The 13,329-nt window shown below is 45.0% G+C and overlaps 1 protein-coding gene across 7 annotated transcripts in view; it reads right to left on the bottom strand.

Moving 5' to 3' along the window:
* amot (angiomotin) overlaps positions 1 to 13,329 on the bottom strand; it is a 138,042-nt gene that overhangs the window by 68,725 nt on the left and 55,988 nt on the right. For all 7 annotated transcript variants that reach the window (XR_016117841.1, XR_016117840.1, XR_016117843.1 and 4 more), the window contains 3 exons: positions 9,827 to 9,971; positions 7,016 to 7,108; positions 4,560 to 4,705 (listed from right to left, as the gene is read on the bottom strand). Coding sequence is in view for 3 of the 7 variants with exons in the window: in XM_089016985.1 (XP_088873111.1) it covers positions 4,560 to 4,705; positions 7,016 to 7,108; positions 9,827 to 9,971 (384 nt within the window). In the remaining 4 variants the exon portion in view is untranslated. The remainder of the gene's footprint in view (positions 1 to 4,559; positions 4,706 to 7,015; positions 7,109 to 9,826; positions 9,972 to 13,329) is intronic.

Here is a 13,329-nt window from a genome sequence, read left to right on the forward strand (position 1 = left end):
AGGGGGGAAGGCCTGTCACGAAGTCGACGGAGATGTGGGACCAGGGTCTGGACGGAACCGGTAGGGGCTGGAGGAGTCCGGCCGGGGGCTGGTGGGAGGCCTTTCCACGGGCGCAGGTCGGGCAGGCCTTCACGAAGAGGGTGATGTCCCTCCTAAACCCCGGCCACCAGAACCGTTGGGCGATGAGTTGGATCGTCCTGTTGACCCCCGGGTGGCAAGCTATCTTAGATGTGTGCCCCCAGATGAGCACCTCGGTGCGTAGAGGGGGGGGGACGAACAGGCGATCCTTGGGACAGCCCCTGGGGATGGTGGTGGTTCCCTGGACTTCTTGGACTTTTCTCTCAACCTCCCACCTCAGGGCGCCCAGGATGCGCTGGGACGGCAGGATGTTGGCGGTGGTCTCCTCCCTTTCTGCCGGCTCATGGATACGGGATAGGGCGTCGGGCTTGGTGTTCTGTGACCCTGGGCAGTAGGTGAGAGAAAAGTCAAAACGGGTGAGGAAGAATGACCATCGGGCCTGCCGTGAGTTAAGTCTCTTGGCCGACCGGATGGCCGCCAGGTTCTTGTGATCCGTGTAGACGGTGAAGGGGTGTTTAGCTCCCTCAAGCCAGTGTCTCCATTCCTGCAGGGCCAGGACGACCGCCAGCAGTTCCCGATTGCCGACGTCGTAATTGGCTTCGGCGGGGCTGAGCCGGCGGGAGAAGAAGGCGCATGGGCGTAGCTTCTGGTCGGTGGGAGAGCGCTGGGAAAGGACGGCCCCTACTCCGGACTCGGATGCGTCAACCTCGACCGTGAACGGAAGATCCGGGTCGGGATGACGCAGAACGGGGGGGTTGGTGAAGGCACGACGGAGGCGGTTGAAAGCCCCCTCAGCATCGGGAGTCCACCTGAAAGGGAGCTTGGTGGACGTGAGGTTAGTGAGGGGGAGTGCCTTCTGACTATACCCGCGAATGAAGCGGCGGTAGAAGTTGGCAAACCCCAAAAACCGCTGAAGCTGCTTGTGCGTCTTTGGGATCGGCCATTCCACCACCGCCTTGGTTTTGGCGGGGTCGGCCCTGAGCTGCCCCTGCTCCACCACAAACCCCAGGAACGACAGAGAGCGGACATGGAAGTCACACTTCTCTGCCTTCACATAGAGCCGGTTTTGCAGGAGCCGCGCCAGGACCCGTCGGACGTGTTGCCGATGTTCTTCTGCAGAGCGGGAAAAAATAAGAATGTCATCGAGGTACACAAAAACAAAAACATTGAGGAAGTCCCTGAGCACATCATTAATTAAATTCTGGAATACGGCAGGCGCGTTCGTGAGCCCGAACGGCATCACCAGGTATTCAAAGTGCCCTAAAGGCGTCTTGAAGGCTGTTTTCCATTCATCCCCCTCACGGATTCGGACCAAATGGTAGGCGCTGCGAAGATCTAATTTAGAAAAAATGGTGGCGGACTGAAGGGGCGCAAAGGCCGAATCCATGAGGGGGAGAGGGTATTTGTTGCGGATGGTGATGTCGTTCAGGCCCCGGTAGTCAACGCATGGGCGCAGGGATCCGTCCTTCTTGTCGATAAAGAAAAACCCTGCGGCCAGCGGGGAACGCGACGGCCGAATGAGTCCTGCCGCTAGAGAGGAGTCTATGTAAGTGCTCAGGGCTTCCCGTTCCGGTTGAGAAATATGGTAAAGTCTGGAGTCCGGTAATGGAGCCCCTGGCTGCAAGTCTATAGCACAGTCATACGGTCGGTGGGGCGGCAGGGATTGGGCGTTGTCTTTGCTGAACACCTCCCGCAGGTCGTGGTAGCAATGTGGCACGCCTTTGAGGCAGATGGCCTCGGGCGGGCCACCGCGGGAGGGGTTACGCCCTGCCGTAGCCGACCGCAGGCAGTTAGCGTAGCAGTAGGGGCTCCAGCCCTGAATGGTGGGGCCCTCCCAAGAAATGGATGGGTCATGGGCCTTGAGCCAGGGGAGACCCAAGACCAATGGCGCGTTCCGGGAGGGCATAACAAGAAATTGGCGGTGCTCCACATGGTTGCCTGCCACTCGGAGCTTAAGTGGGGCTGTGAGGTGGGTGACCCGGGCTAATAATCGGCCATCCAGGTCGACGATCTCCTTAGGGGGAAGGAGATCTAAAAGTCGGCAGCCCAGCAGGTCGGCCAGGTGGGGGTCGATAATGCACCCGTCGGCCCCCGAGTCCACTAGTGCCCGCACTCTTTGGGAGCTGGAGGGGCCAAATAGTTCACTCTCCAGCTCCAACCGTGTGACTCGTGTAGTGGACTTAGCCCCCAACGGATTCCGTTTCGGCGGGGACTTACATTGGCCGTGGGTCCTAGGCTGGGGGCCTCGGGTGCAACGAGCCCTCGGGTTGGCGCGGTCGTCTCCCCCCCCTATCACCATCGGTTCACAGAGTCCCTCCTGGGGCTGCGCGCGGTCGCTGCCGGGTGTGGTCGACCGGGGTCGGCTTCGGGGTACCTCGGTCCGATGATCAGAGATACAGGTCGGAAAGTACTTGATTTATCGACTAGAAGAAAAGTAGATAAGGAGACTTGGTGGTTAAATGGTGAGGTGCAGGAGTGTATACAGAGAAAGGGGTTAGCAAAGAAGTGGGACACTGAGAGTATGGAAGAGAGTAGACAAGAGGACAACGAGATTCTGGGCGCGGTGAAAGTATATATGGCAAACGTTTGGTGTCAGGTCATTGTGTCTGTTAGGTTTGTTTCATCTTGTCAGATTTTTACTCATGGTTTGTCATGTCCGCTCGAGGAGTGGTGACAGGACTTGTGTGTGATAGAGAGGGACCCAAGTACAACAGTTATGCTACAGGGAAAAGAGATAAAGAAGGTGCAGAGCAATGGAGACCGTGGAAAAGAGGTGAAGAAGCGTGTCCAGGCAGGTTGGAACGGCTGGAGAAAAATGTCAGGTGTGATGTGTGATAGAAGGGTTTCAGCAAGAACGAAAGGAAAGGTGTATAAAACTGTGGTGAGACCAGCCATAATGTTTGGACTGGAGACAGTGCCACTGAAGGAATCACACGAAGGAGGGTTGGAGATAGCAGAGAGGAAAATGTTTTTGGTTTTTTTTGAGTGACCTGGTTGGATAGGATCAGGAATGAGTATATCAAAGGGACAACTCTTAGAGGTTTTGGAGAGAAAGTCAGAGAGGCCAGACTGGAATGGCTTGGACATGTCCAGAGGAGAGAGAGTGAATATATTGGGAGAAGGATGCTGAGCCTTAAACTGCTAGGCAGGAGACCTAAATGAAGACGTAAGAGAAGGTGTATGGATGTTGTCAAAGAGGATACAAAGGAAGCTCGTTTGAGAGCAGAGGATGCACAAAACAGGGTTAGATGGAGGACACTGATTTGCGGTGGTGACCACTGAAGGGAAAAGCCAAAAGCAAAAGAAGATTTTGTCGTGGGTTCCAATCACCATTCACTTTGTCCACAAACGGTGTCATTAAACTGTGGTTCTCCAAGGAGAAAAGCGTTAGTTGGCCCAATCACAGAGTGAACAGTAGCCAAAATGGAACTGTATAGTGCCACTTAGCAGTTTTTTTTTGACAACGATACTAGTGCAGCGTGTTCTACCGGAAACAAATTCCTTGTGTGTTCTACATACTTGGCAATAAAGATGATTCTGATTCTGATTCTGATGAATTGCAGGGTGTGAACCAATGTTGATATCAAGTGAAGATAATTTTAATGGTGCATTTATGAAAAGTAACAAGAAACTGAATAGATGTTAACACATGCATACCTATTGTTAATTTTTACATTTGTTTGAAAGTAGTTTTTCCATTGTAGTCATGTAAAATTACATGCATTAAATGACCTGTTGACAGACACTGCTTGTTATAATAATAATAATAATAATAATATATTTATTCAAGCGCCTTTCAGAACACTCAAGGACACTTTACAATCAAAAAATTATACACAAAACAATAAAACTAGACATAAAATGATAAATAATAAAATAGCCGATTGAACTAGACAATGAATGCAATTTTAAACAGATGGGGTTTGAGTTGGGATTTGAAAGTAGCGAGGGAGTCAATATTACGGACGTGGGGTGGAAGTGAATTCCAGAGTTTGGGAGCAGAGCGGCTGAAAGTTATGCACCCCATCGTGGTGAGACGGGAAGAAGGCACATAGAGGTGAAGGGAGGATGAGGATCTGAAGGACCGAGAGGGAACGGAGGTTTGAAGCAGGTCAGACAGGTGGGGAGTGGGGGCAATGTTATTGCTGGCTTTGAATGTAAACAGAAGTTGGACAAAACCTTCATATTTACATGAAATAATATTAAGCAGATTCTTTACTTACAGACAGTGTAGGTGTTCTGTAAGTAAAGAATCTGCTTAATATTAGATATCAAGTAGACAGGATTAACTTAGTACAACGTTCACATGAAATAGTTTATCCTTATCAAGTCACTGCCAATTTTTCAAGAAAATTAGAGTCTGACAATTATGTACGGCTACAACATACCCACACATACCCATGCCCGCCCAAAAAAGGGTACGCCTAAATCAAGTGGTAGCACCACCAACAAAGTGCACAGGAAACGAGCACCGTTCTTACCTCCTCCTCTAGTTTGACCACTTTGGCTTGGGCATTGTTCAGGGCCTGGTCTCTAATTTCAATGTGTCTCCTTTGGTCTTCTGTGGTGGAGTGCAGCACATTCAGCTCCATCTCTAGTTTTTCCTTCTCACACAAAGCCTCTTTATCTAAGCATAAACACAACAAGATAGACATTAAAACTGGTTATGTAAGTGTATTTATAATAATAATAATAATAATAATAATAATAATAATAATAATAATGGCCCGGTAGTCGAGTGGTTAGCACACCGACTTCACAGTGCAGAGGTCGCCGGTTCACGTCCCGGTCCGGCCTCCCTGTGTGGAGTTTGTATGTTCTCCCCGGGCCTGTGTGGGTTTTCTCCGGGTCCTCCGGTTTCCTACCACACTCCAAAAACATGCATGGCAGGCAGATTGACCACTCCAAATTGTCCCTAGGTGTGAGTGTGAGAGTGACTGTTGTACATCTTTGTGTGCCCTGCGATTGGCTGGCAACCAATTCAGGGTGTCCCCCGCCTCGTGCCCGAAGACAGCTGAGATAGGCTCCAGCACCCCCCGCGACACTAATGAGGAATAAGCGGTACGGAAAATGGATGGATGGATGGATAATAATAATAATCTTCTTCTTTTCCTTCCGGCTTTTCCCTTCAATGGTCGCCACAGAGAATCAATGTCCTCCATCTATCCCGGTTTTGTGCATCCTCTTCTCTCACACCAGCTAACTTCATGTCCTCTTTGACATCCATAAAACTCCTCTGCGGTCTCCCTCTCGGTCTCCTGCCTGGCAGTTCAAGGCTCAGCATCCTTCTCCCGATATAGTCACTCTCTCTCCTCTGGACATGTCCAAACCATCTCAGTCTGGTCTCTCTGACTTTTTCTCCAAAGCCTCTAATATAAGTTGTCGATCTAATGTACTCATTCCTGATCCTATCCAACCTGGGCACTCCCAAAGAAAACCTCAACATCTTCAGCTCTGCTTCCTGTCTTTTCTTCAGTGGCACTGTCTCAAGTCCAAACATCATGGCTGGTCTCACCACTGTTATATACACTTGTCCTTTCATCCTAGCTGAAACCATTCTATCACACATCACACCTGGCATTTTTCTCCAGCCGCTCCAGCCTGCCTGGACACGCTTCTTCACCTCTTTTCCACACTCTCCATTGCTCTAGAGAGTTGACCCCAAGTACTTAAAATCCCCCACCTTCTTTATCTCTTCTCCCTGTAGCATCACTCTTGCAGCACCACACAACGGCACACATAAAATTGACTCCGGGTCTTGCGTATCGCGTGTCATCATCCTCTTCCCCATTCAGGCACATCTCCAAGGTTTTATTGTGCATGTCAGTCTGCGGTACGCACTCTGACGTGTTCTCTTGCACTTGGATCCCTCTCATTCACACACATATAATCCGTCTTGCTGCGACTGATCTTCATTCCTCCCCTTTCCAGGGCATTTCTCCACATCTCTCGTTTCTCCGCCACCTGTTCCCCGTTCTCGCTACAGATCACAATGTCATCTGCAAACATCATGGTCCAAGGAGATTCTTGTCTAACATCGTCTGTCAGCCTGTCCATCACCATAGCAAACAAGAAGGGGCTCAGAGCTGACCCCTGGTGGAGTCCCACCTCCACCTTGAATTCCTCAGTCATACCACACAACTGTCTTACAGTCATGATACATGTCTTGCACCGCTCTGACATATTTTTCTGTCACTCCAGACCTCCTCATGCAATGCCACAGCTCTTCTCTGGGCACCCTGTCATACGCTTTCTCCAGATCTACAAAGACACAATGCAATTCCTTCTGACCTTCTCTGTACTTCTCTATCAGCATTCTTAAAGCAAACGCTGCATCCGTCGTACTCTTTTTTTGGCATGAAGCCATACTGCTGCTCACAAATGTTCACTTCTGCTCTTAGTCTAGCTTCAACTACTCTTTCCCAGAGTTTCATTGTATGGCTCATCAACTTTATAGTTAGTGCAACTCTGCACATCTCCTTTGTTCTTAAATAATAATAATAATAATAATAATAATAATAATAACAATAATAATAATTTTCATTTATAAGCGCCTTTCAAAACTCTCGAGGACAATTTACAGTCACAGGATTTTTTTTCTGCGGGTGAGCTGCGGCAGCCAGACGTGCCAGCGTTCACTCAACCCGGAAGTAACACACACACACACACACACACACACACACACACACACACACACACACACACACACACACACACGCACACGCACACGCACACGCACACGCACACACGCGGAATGATGCTTGGAATTTGAATATACTAAATTGGGCTTTAACTGCGGCTAGATTGTAAGATCAAAACATTGTACCATATGATCTATATGGTGTGTGTGTGTGTGTGTGTGTGTGTGTGTGTGTGTGTGTGTGTGTGTGTGTGTGTGTGTGTGTGTGTGTGTGTGTGTGTGTGTGTGTGTTCCCACTCTGTGCAAGCAATTGGGATATGGTCTTCAGGTTGTTTTCTGACCCCTCAGACTCTTGAGCAGGAAGCTGCTTATTGGCTGTCTCCATACGGTCTATAAAAAAAAAAAAAATACACAGCAAATGTAACCAGTGATGCAGTAAATTGAAATGCTACAAAACAAATATAATTGTATCATATGATTCAAAGTACTGTGGGACAAAGAAAAAAACAGTACCTCAAATTGATGGTGTAATGCCGAAATCTGGCCGATGCACAATGTGGCAGAACATGGATTATGCCATGAATGTTTATATATATATATTATATATATATATATATATATATATATATATATACAGTGAGACCTCAACTTGCGAACTTAATTGGTTCCCAGACAGAGTGTGTAAGGCTAAAAGTGTGTATCTCAAAAATAAATTTCCCATAAGAAACCATTAAAATGGGAATAATCCGTTAATCCGTTCCTGGGTTTCCATAACATATACTTTTCAACTAAATAAGCCTTAAAACTACACACAACATACCTTATTCTATGTACAATAAATGTGCTATTGTATTGTAATGAAAGGAATACACTGCATTGTATCATAAAGTCACTTTATTTACATTTGTGAAGGTCATTTATGGCTTGATGGAATGGTGTTGGAGGTTGAAGGTCAAAGGGAATTGCTGTTTGGAAAGAGAGGCGCATTACATGAGGACTGTAATTAAAGAAATAAACTGTGCTGTAAAATAAAGTTTTATTTACCTTTTGTTGGTCGTTGATGGCTTATGGAAGGAGAGGCACCTTCCATAAGGACTGTTGGTAACTTAACCTCTGGTGCTGTTCAGTCGTGTGCTTCCGCCGAAGATCACTCCGCCAGCCGTGGTGGGTGTGTATTATGAAAAGAGTGCTTATTATAAGGTTTAATTTTCATAAATTTGACGTTTGTAAGACGAAAAGTTTGTAAGGGGAGGTGTTTGTAAGTTGAGGTCTCACCGTATATATATATATATATATATATATATATATTGTGATATCATGAGAGGCTAGCTCTCATCGGGACGGGACAAGAAGTGCAATGGACGACAGGTTTGGATACAAACAAAAGGTTTTAATCAAGGGTTCCAGGGGGAATTCACAAGCAACAAAGGTTTGAATAGTGTCTCTTCCAATACATATCAAAATAAAGTCTCTTCTGATACTTAAATCCAAATAAAGTCTCTTCTGCTACTTAAATCCAAATAAAGTCTCTTCTGATACTTAAATCCAAATAAAGTCTCTTCTGAGATAAAACTGAAGACGGAGTTCTTTACAAGAGTCTCTAGGCCTCACCCCTCTTGACGTCCTCGTCATGTAGCCTAGCCACCTTAGCTAGGTTCAAATCCAGTCTCCAGTCGTGTGGTCCCAACTGGCAATGAGTTCCACGCAGCAATCAACTTCTCCACAGAGCACAGCAATCGAGCTTGTCTTTCCCCCAAACTGCACACTCAGTGGCTCTCTGCCTTAAGAGCCCTGCTTTCCAATCAAGCCCTGATCAGCTGCAGGTGTGTGGGTTTAATTGCTGCCTTCCACCAGGTGGGGCCAAGACTCTCTCTGGGTGGAGCCATCTTAGGGGGATGTATTTGCCTTCCAGGACACAGCCTCTCGTGACATCACAATATATATATATATATATATATATATATATATATATATATATATATATATATGTCAGGTGTGATGTGTGATAGAAGGGTTTCAGCAAGAACAACCAGACTCCCGCGATCGACCCGTGACCACACACGCACACACTTACATACTTATGTCATAATGAGCCCCTGAGATAAACGAGGCACAGGACACTTTTGCAGTGTGATAACTTTCATAACCGGCATGTACCGTTTTGAAAAGCACCTTTCAGTCCTTCATATCGCCATTCTTTGCATGTTCCCTCAGTGAATTGGACATGAAACACTGTTTCTTTGTACATCAGCCACATTCCTAGTATCCCCCCTGCTAATGGAAATGTGTGTCACAGGCTATAATCGATGAGAAGGTTTCTTCAGCCGTCCAAGAGGCTTCGTCAGCGAACTAAAGTCTGACTGGTCGTATCGGCCCCATTTATATATCCCTAATGTCCAGACATGGTGGCGCCGGACACAGCTATGATAGGTACCTACTCTCAGGTAGGAGGCGAAACGTCCGAAACCTTCACTTTTGTACAGATGACGGCTGAAGAAACCTTCTCATCGATGGACCACTCCTGTACGACTGAGAGCTTACACAGACACAGGCTATAATGCAAAATATTTTTACAATGTCGGAACATCGAAAGAATTGTTGTCCTTTGACAGATCTTCTTTTCCTTTCGGCTTTTCCATTCAAGGGGTAGCGTCAGCGAATCAGTGTCCTCCATCTTCAGAGGTTTTATTCGCATGTTTGTTTTGGCCAAGCTTTTACGCCAGATGCCTTTCCTGACAGATAACATATTTAAACAAAAAAAAAACATATATTTTCAGTCCCCCATATTTTTTAATTTTCAAGCATAAAAAAAAAGCAGTGAGCCACTAGGTTGGTGTCAAAAAGCAGCTTGTGGCTTGGGAGCCGAGGGTTGCCGACACGCAGGTTAAACTGTTCCATTTCATTTTGTTGAATAGTTATGTGGTTCTTTGAAATAAATATACATATATTTTAATAGTATACATCAACATCAACCTTAAACAAGCTTGAAGCCTATTTTTTGAAGAATTGTTCACTATTTGGCAAAGTTGATTGCCAATCAGTGTAAAGTGAGTTCAGTTTACTGAGTTATCAACACACCACTATTACCTGTCACAACAGCTGTCTTACCTCGAAGATCTCTGTTAAAGTCGTGCAGACGCCGGACCTCTAATTCTAGCTTGTTCCTCATTGTTTTCTCCAGGGCCTCTCTCTTGGCAGATGTATTAGCAAGGTTTTCATAGGCCTCCGAAACCAGCTGAATTTCAGTTTCCAACTGCCAGAAGAAATTGGTGGATTGATCAGGTTATGGTCTGAGGGCAAGTTCACCCAAACATAATGTTGATGACGCAAAGGAAAAGCAAACTTAAAGAGGCATGAGCTTAGGCAGTAAAGAAAACAACCAGGACAAAGTAAACCAACAAAAACACAGCAGTGACATAAATACATGGTTTATCAAAATCCCTAAAGTTTGTGTTTGACTTCCCATGATATAGCGTGAAGCCACCATGATAGAGTATATTGCAACTTTAAAATTCTCTACCACTGAAAGGAAACACATTATAATGATACATTATTCACAGGCCATTTTGTTTGCTTGGATTTACTGTTCAGTCATGTTAGCAGGCAAATGTCGATTTTAAAGACAGACTCTGTACGAGTGCATGATCGCCAATCTTTGATGGACATACATCATAGGAGGTTTTGGACGAGATGAGGTGTTTCTTGTATTTTTGGATGAAACTGCAGTGTTCAAAACTGTTATAATTATGCTCGCTCGTTTGCAGGACCAGATGGGAATAGGTGGTCGTGTTCGAGAGTTATTTGCTTTAGATCCTTTTTTACTGACAGGGCTTTTTGTGCCAATCTACGTTTCTTTGCTGTGCATGTAATAGGTGTTCCGCTGGGTTCTATTTTTGGGCTCTTGCTCATTTTTGGGATTTTCTGTCCTATGGTTTGACCCTAAGAAAATTTTGTTTTTTTTTTCATTTCACTACTTGTATAGCAGTCAGGACCTGCAAATCTATTGCTCTCGTTAATCACAGCTTCGTTCATATTCTGCCTTCATTCAGATAGAAAACCAACATACTTTATTTTGGAGTCACTCCGCCCTCCTTCAAGCATCTCTAGTTGGTATATAATGTTGCTGCTCGCATCCTAGTTGGAATTCTTAAGAGGGAGTCCATAATGACAACTATGGCTCTCCGTCCATTTTAGAGTTAATTTTAATATACTTCTAATATATACTTCAAAATATTTTAATGGCCTCTCCCTAGCTTACCCTTTTGAGCTCATCCACTCCTTTGCACATGGTAGCTGCCTTAGGTTGGTAGACTAGATGCTACTGGAGGAACTCAGAATTAAGCAGAGTCTGATAGTGGATCAAGCCTTTTCTGCTGCTGAACCTTACCTTTGTAATTAGCTTCCATTAAATGTTCAGCAAAATCAGAATCAGAAAGCCTTTAATAGTCCCACAATTGGGAAATTTGCAATCTACAGCAGCAAGATGGAAAGGGTGGGGATGAGGGGGTCGAAAAAAAAACAAAATATTGCAAGTACAAAAAAATGTCAGAAGACTGAAGTATGCCACTGCACAAAAATGTTTCAGAAAAAGAACAGCACATTCTGAAATATACAGTAAAATCTCATTATATCGATATCGGTTATATCGATAGTACCGCTTATTACGATACTACAGTAAAGTCTCGTTATATCGATATTCAAGGGAGTCCGAAAAAATATCGATATAACCGGGACTATCGATATATCTGACCCTGTGTCCATGTAATTTTCTCCGTGCGTGCATAGAAATAGTATCGATATAACCGGGACTATCGATATATCCGATATCGATATAAAGAGACTTTACTGTATTTTCATTTCCCTTGCACACTTCTAGTATTTTTATGTATAATTAGTACAGTTTAGTACGGTACCCGGTTATTACGATAATCCGGTTATTACGGTGCTCCTTTTCATCCCCCGACGGCCATTTTGCTGTTTATATCGATGCATCGGTCGCGCCATTGGTCGACTTGGTCATGTGTCTTGGTTACGTGACACGCCATCGGTCGCGCCATTGGTCGACTTGGTCACGTGACACGCCATCGGTCGCGCCATTGGTCGACTTGGTCACGTGTCTTGGTTACGTGACCAGCTCCCGCGAGCAGACGCCATTTTCATTTTCAGATGGCAGCGTGTGTATCAGACGGCAGCTCGTGTGTCTGCAAGAGCTGCTGAGGGATTACCACCCCGACGACATATACAACGCTGACGAAACTGGTTTGTTTTACAAGCTGCAGCCAGAGAAATCATACGTCTACAAGGATGACGATTGTCGCGGGAGTAAACGTTCAAAAGAAAGACTTACAATCATGCCGTGCGCTAACATGACGGGTACCAATAAATTACAACTTATTGTTATCGGGAAATAAAAAAAAACAAGGTGCTTCAGTGGGGTGAAGAGTTTGCCGGTCACCTACAAAGCAAACAAAAACACTTGGATGACGTCAGACGGAAGCGAAAAATGCATCAGTTTTTTTAGAAACGTTAAACAAGATGGAAGTGTTTATATTAAAATATAAAAATGGGAAGCAGAAGAAGATTGATGACTTTTTTAAATAGCATACATAATTGCATATGATTGTATATGCTGGCGTTCGTGGCTTCGTGTGAATAGAACTTGAGGATTTAGCATTGGTTGGTTGCATTTTTGAAAGGAAATAGTCATTAAAAAAGTGTAAAGACGTTTTTATTTTATGCACAACTTTATTTTTCACTTCACTACTGTACAAAAAACATGTTAGATACGCAATCCATGAACTCAATAATAAAATTACATGCCATAACAAAGATGCCCCATTTACGCATCCCACCCCTCTTTAATGCAGTTCGGCACAGGATCGGATATATCGATAGTCCGGTTATATCGATATTTTTCCAGACTCCCGAGAGTAACGATATACCGAGACTTTACTGTATATACAGTATAAAAGCATATAGTGAAGAAAACAAGTATTTGAACACCCTGCTATTTTGCTATTTCTCCCACTTAGAAATCATGGAGGGGTTTGAAATTTTCATTGTAGGTGCATGTCCACTGTCAGAGTAATAAACTAAAAAGTAACATCCAGGAATCATAATGCAAGATTTTTGAACAATGTATTTGTATGATACAGCTGCAAATAAGTATTTGAACACCTTTGATGAGAAGGTTTCTTCAGCCGTCGATGGACCACTCCTGTACGACTGAGAGCTTACACAGACATATTTGAACACCTGTGTATCATCTAGAATTCTGACCCTGAAATACCTGTTAGTCCACCCGCACTAAATGTATCATCCTGAATAAGATGCACCTGTTTAAGGTAGATAGCTGCAAAAAGACACCTGTCCACTAGATACAATTAGTCAGACATTAACTTGTAAATTGGCAAAGATCAAAGAGCCCCATGCAAGATATCACCTCGTGGGGTCTCGATGATTCTAAGAAAGGTGAGGAATCAGCCCGGAAAGACACGACAGGAGTTGTTCAATGACCTGAAAAGAGCTGGGACCACCATTTCCAAGTTTACTGGAGGTAATACACTAAGACGTCATGATTTGAAATTATGTCAGGAAAGGTTCCCCTGCTT

This window comes from Hippocampus bargibanti, linkage group LG16, assembly GCF_051943395.1.
Source record: "Hippocampus bargibanti isolate YZ-2025 linkage group LG16, ASM5194339v1, whole genome shotgun sequence".
Classification (NCBI taxonomy): domain Eukaryota; kingdom Metazoa; phylum Chordata; class Actinopteri; order Syngnathiformes; family Syngnathidae; genus Hippocampus; species Hippocampus bargibanti.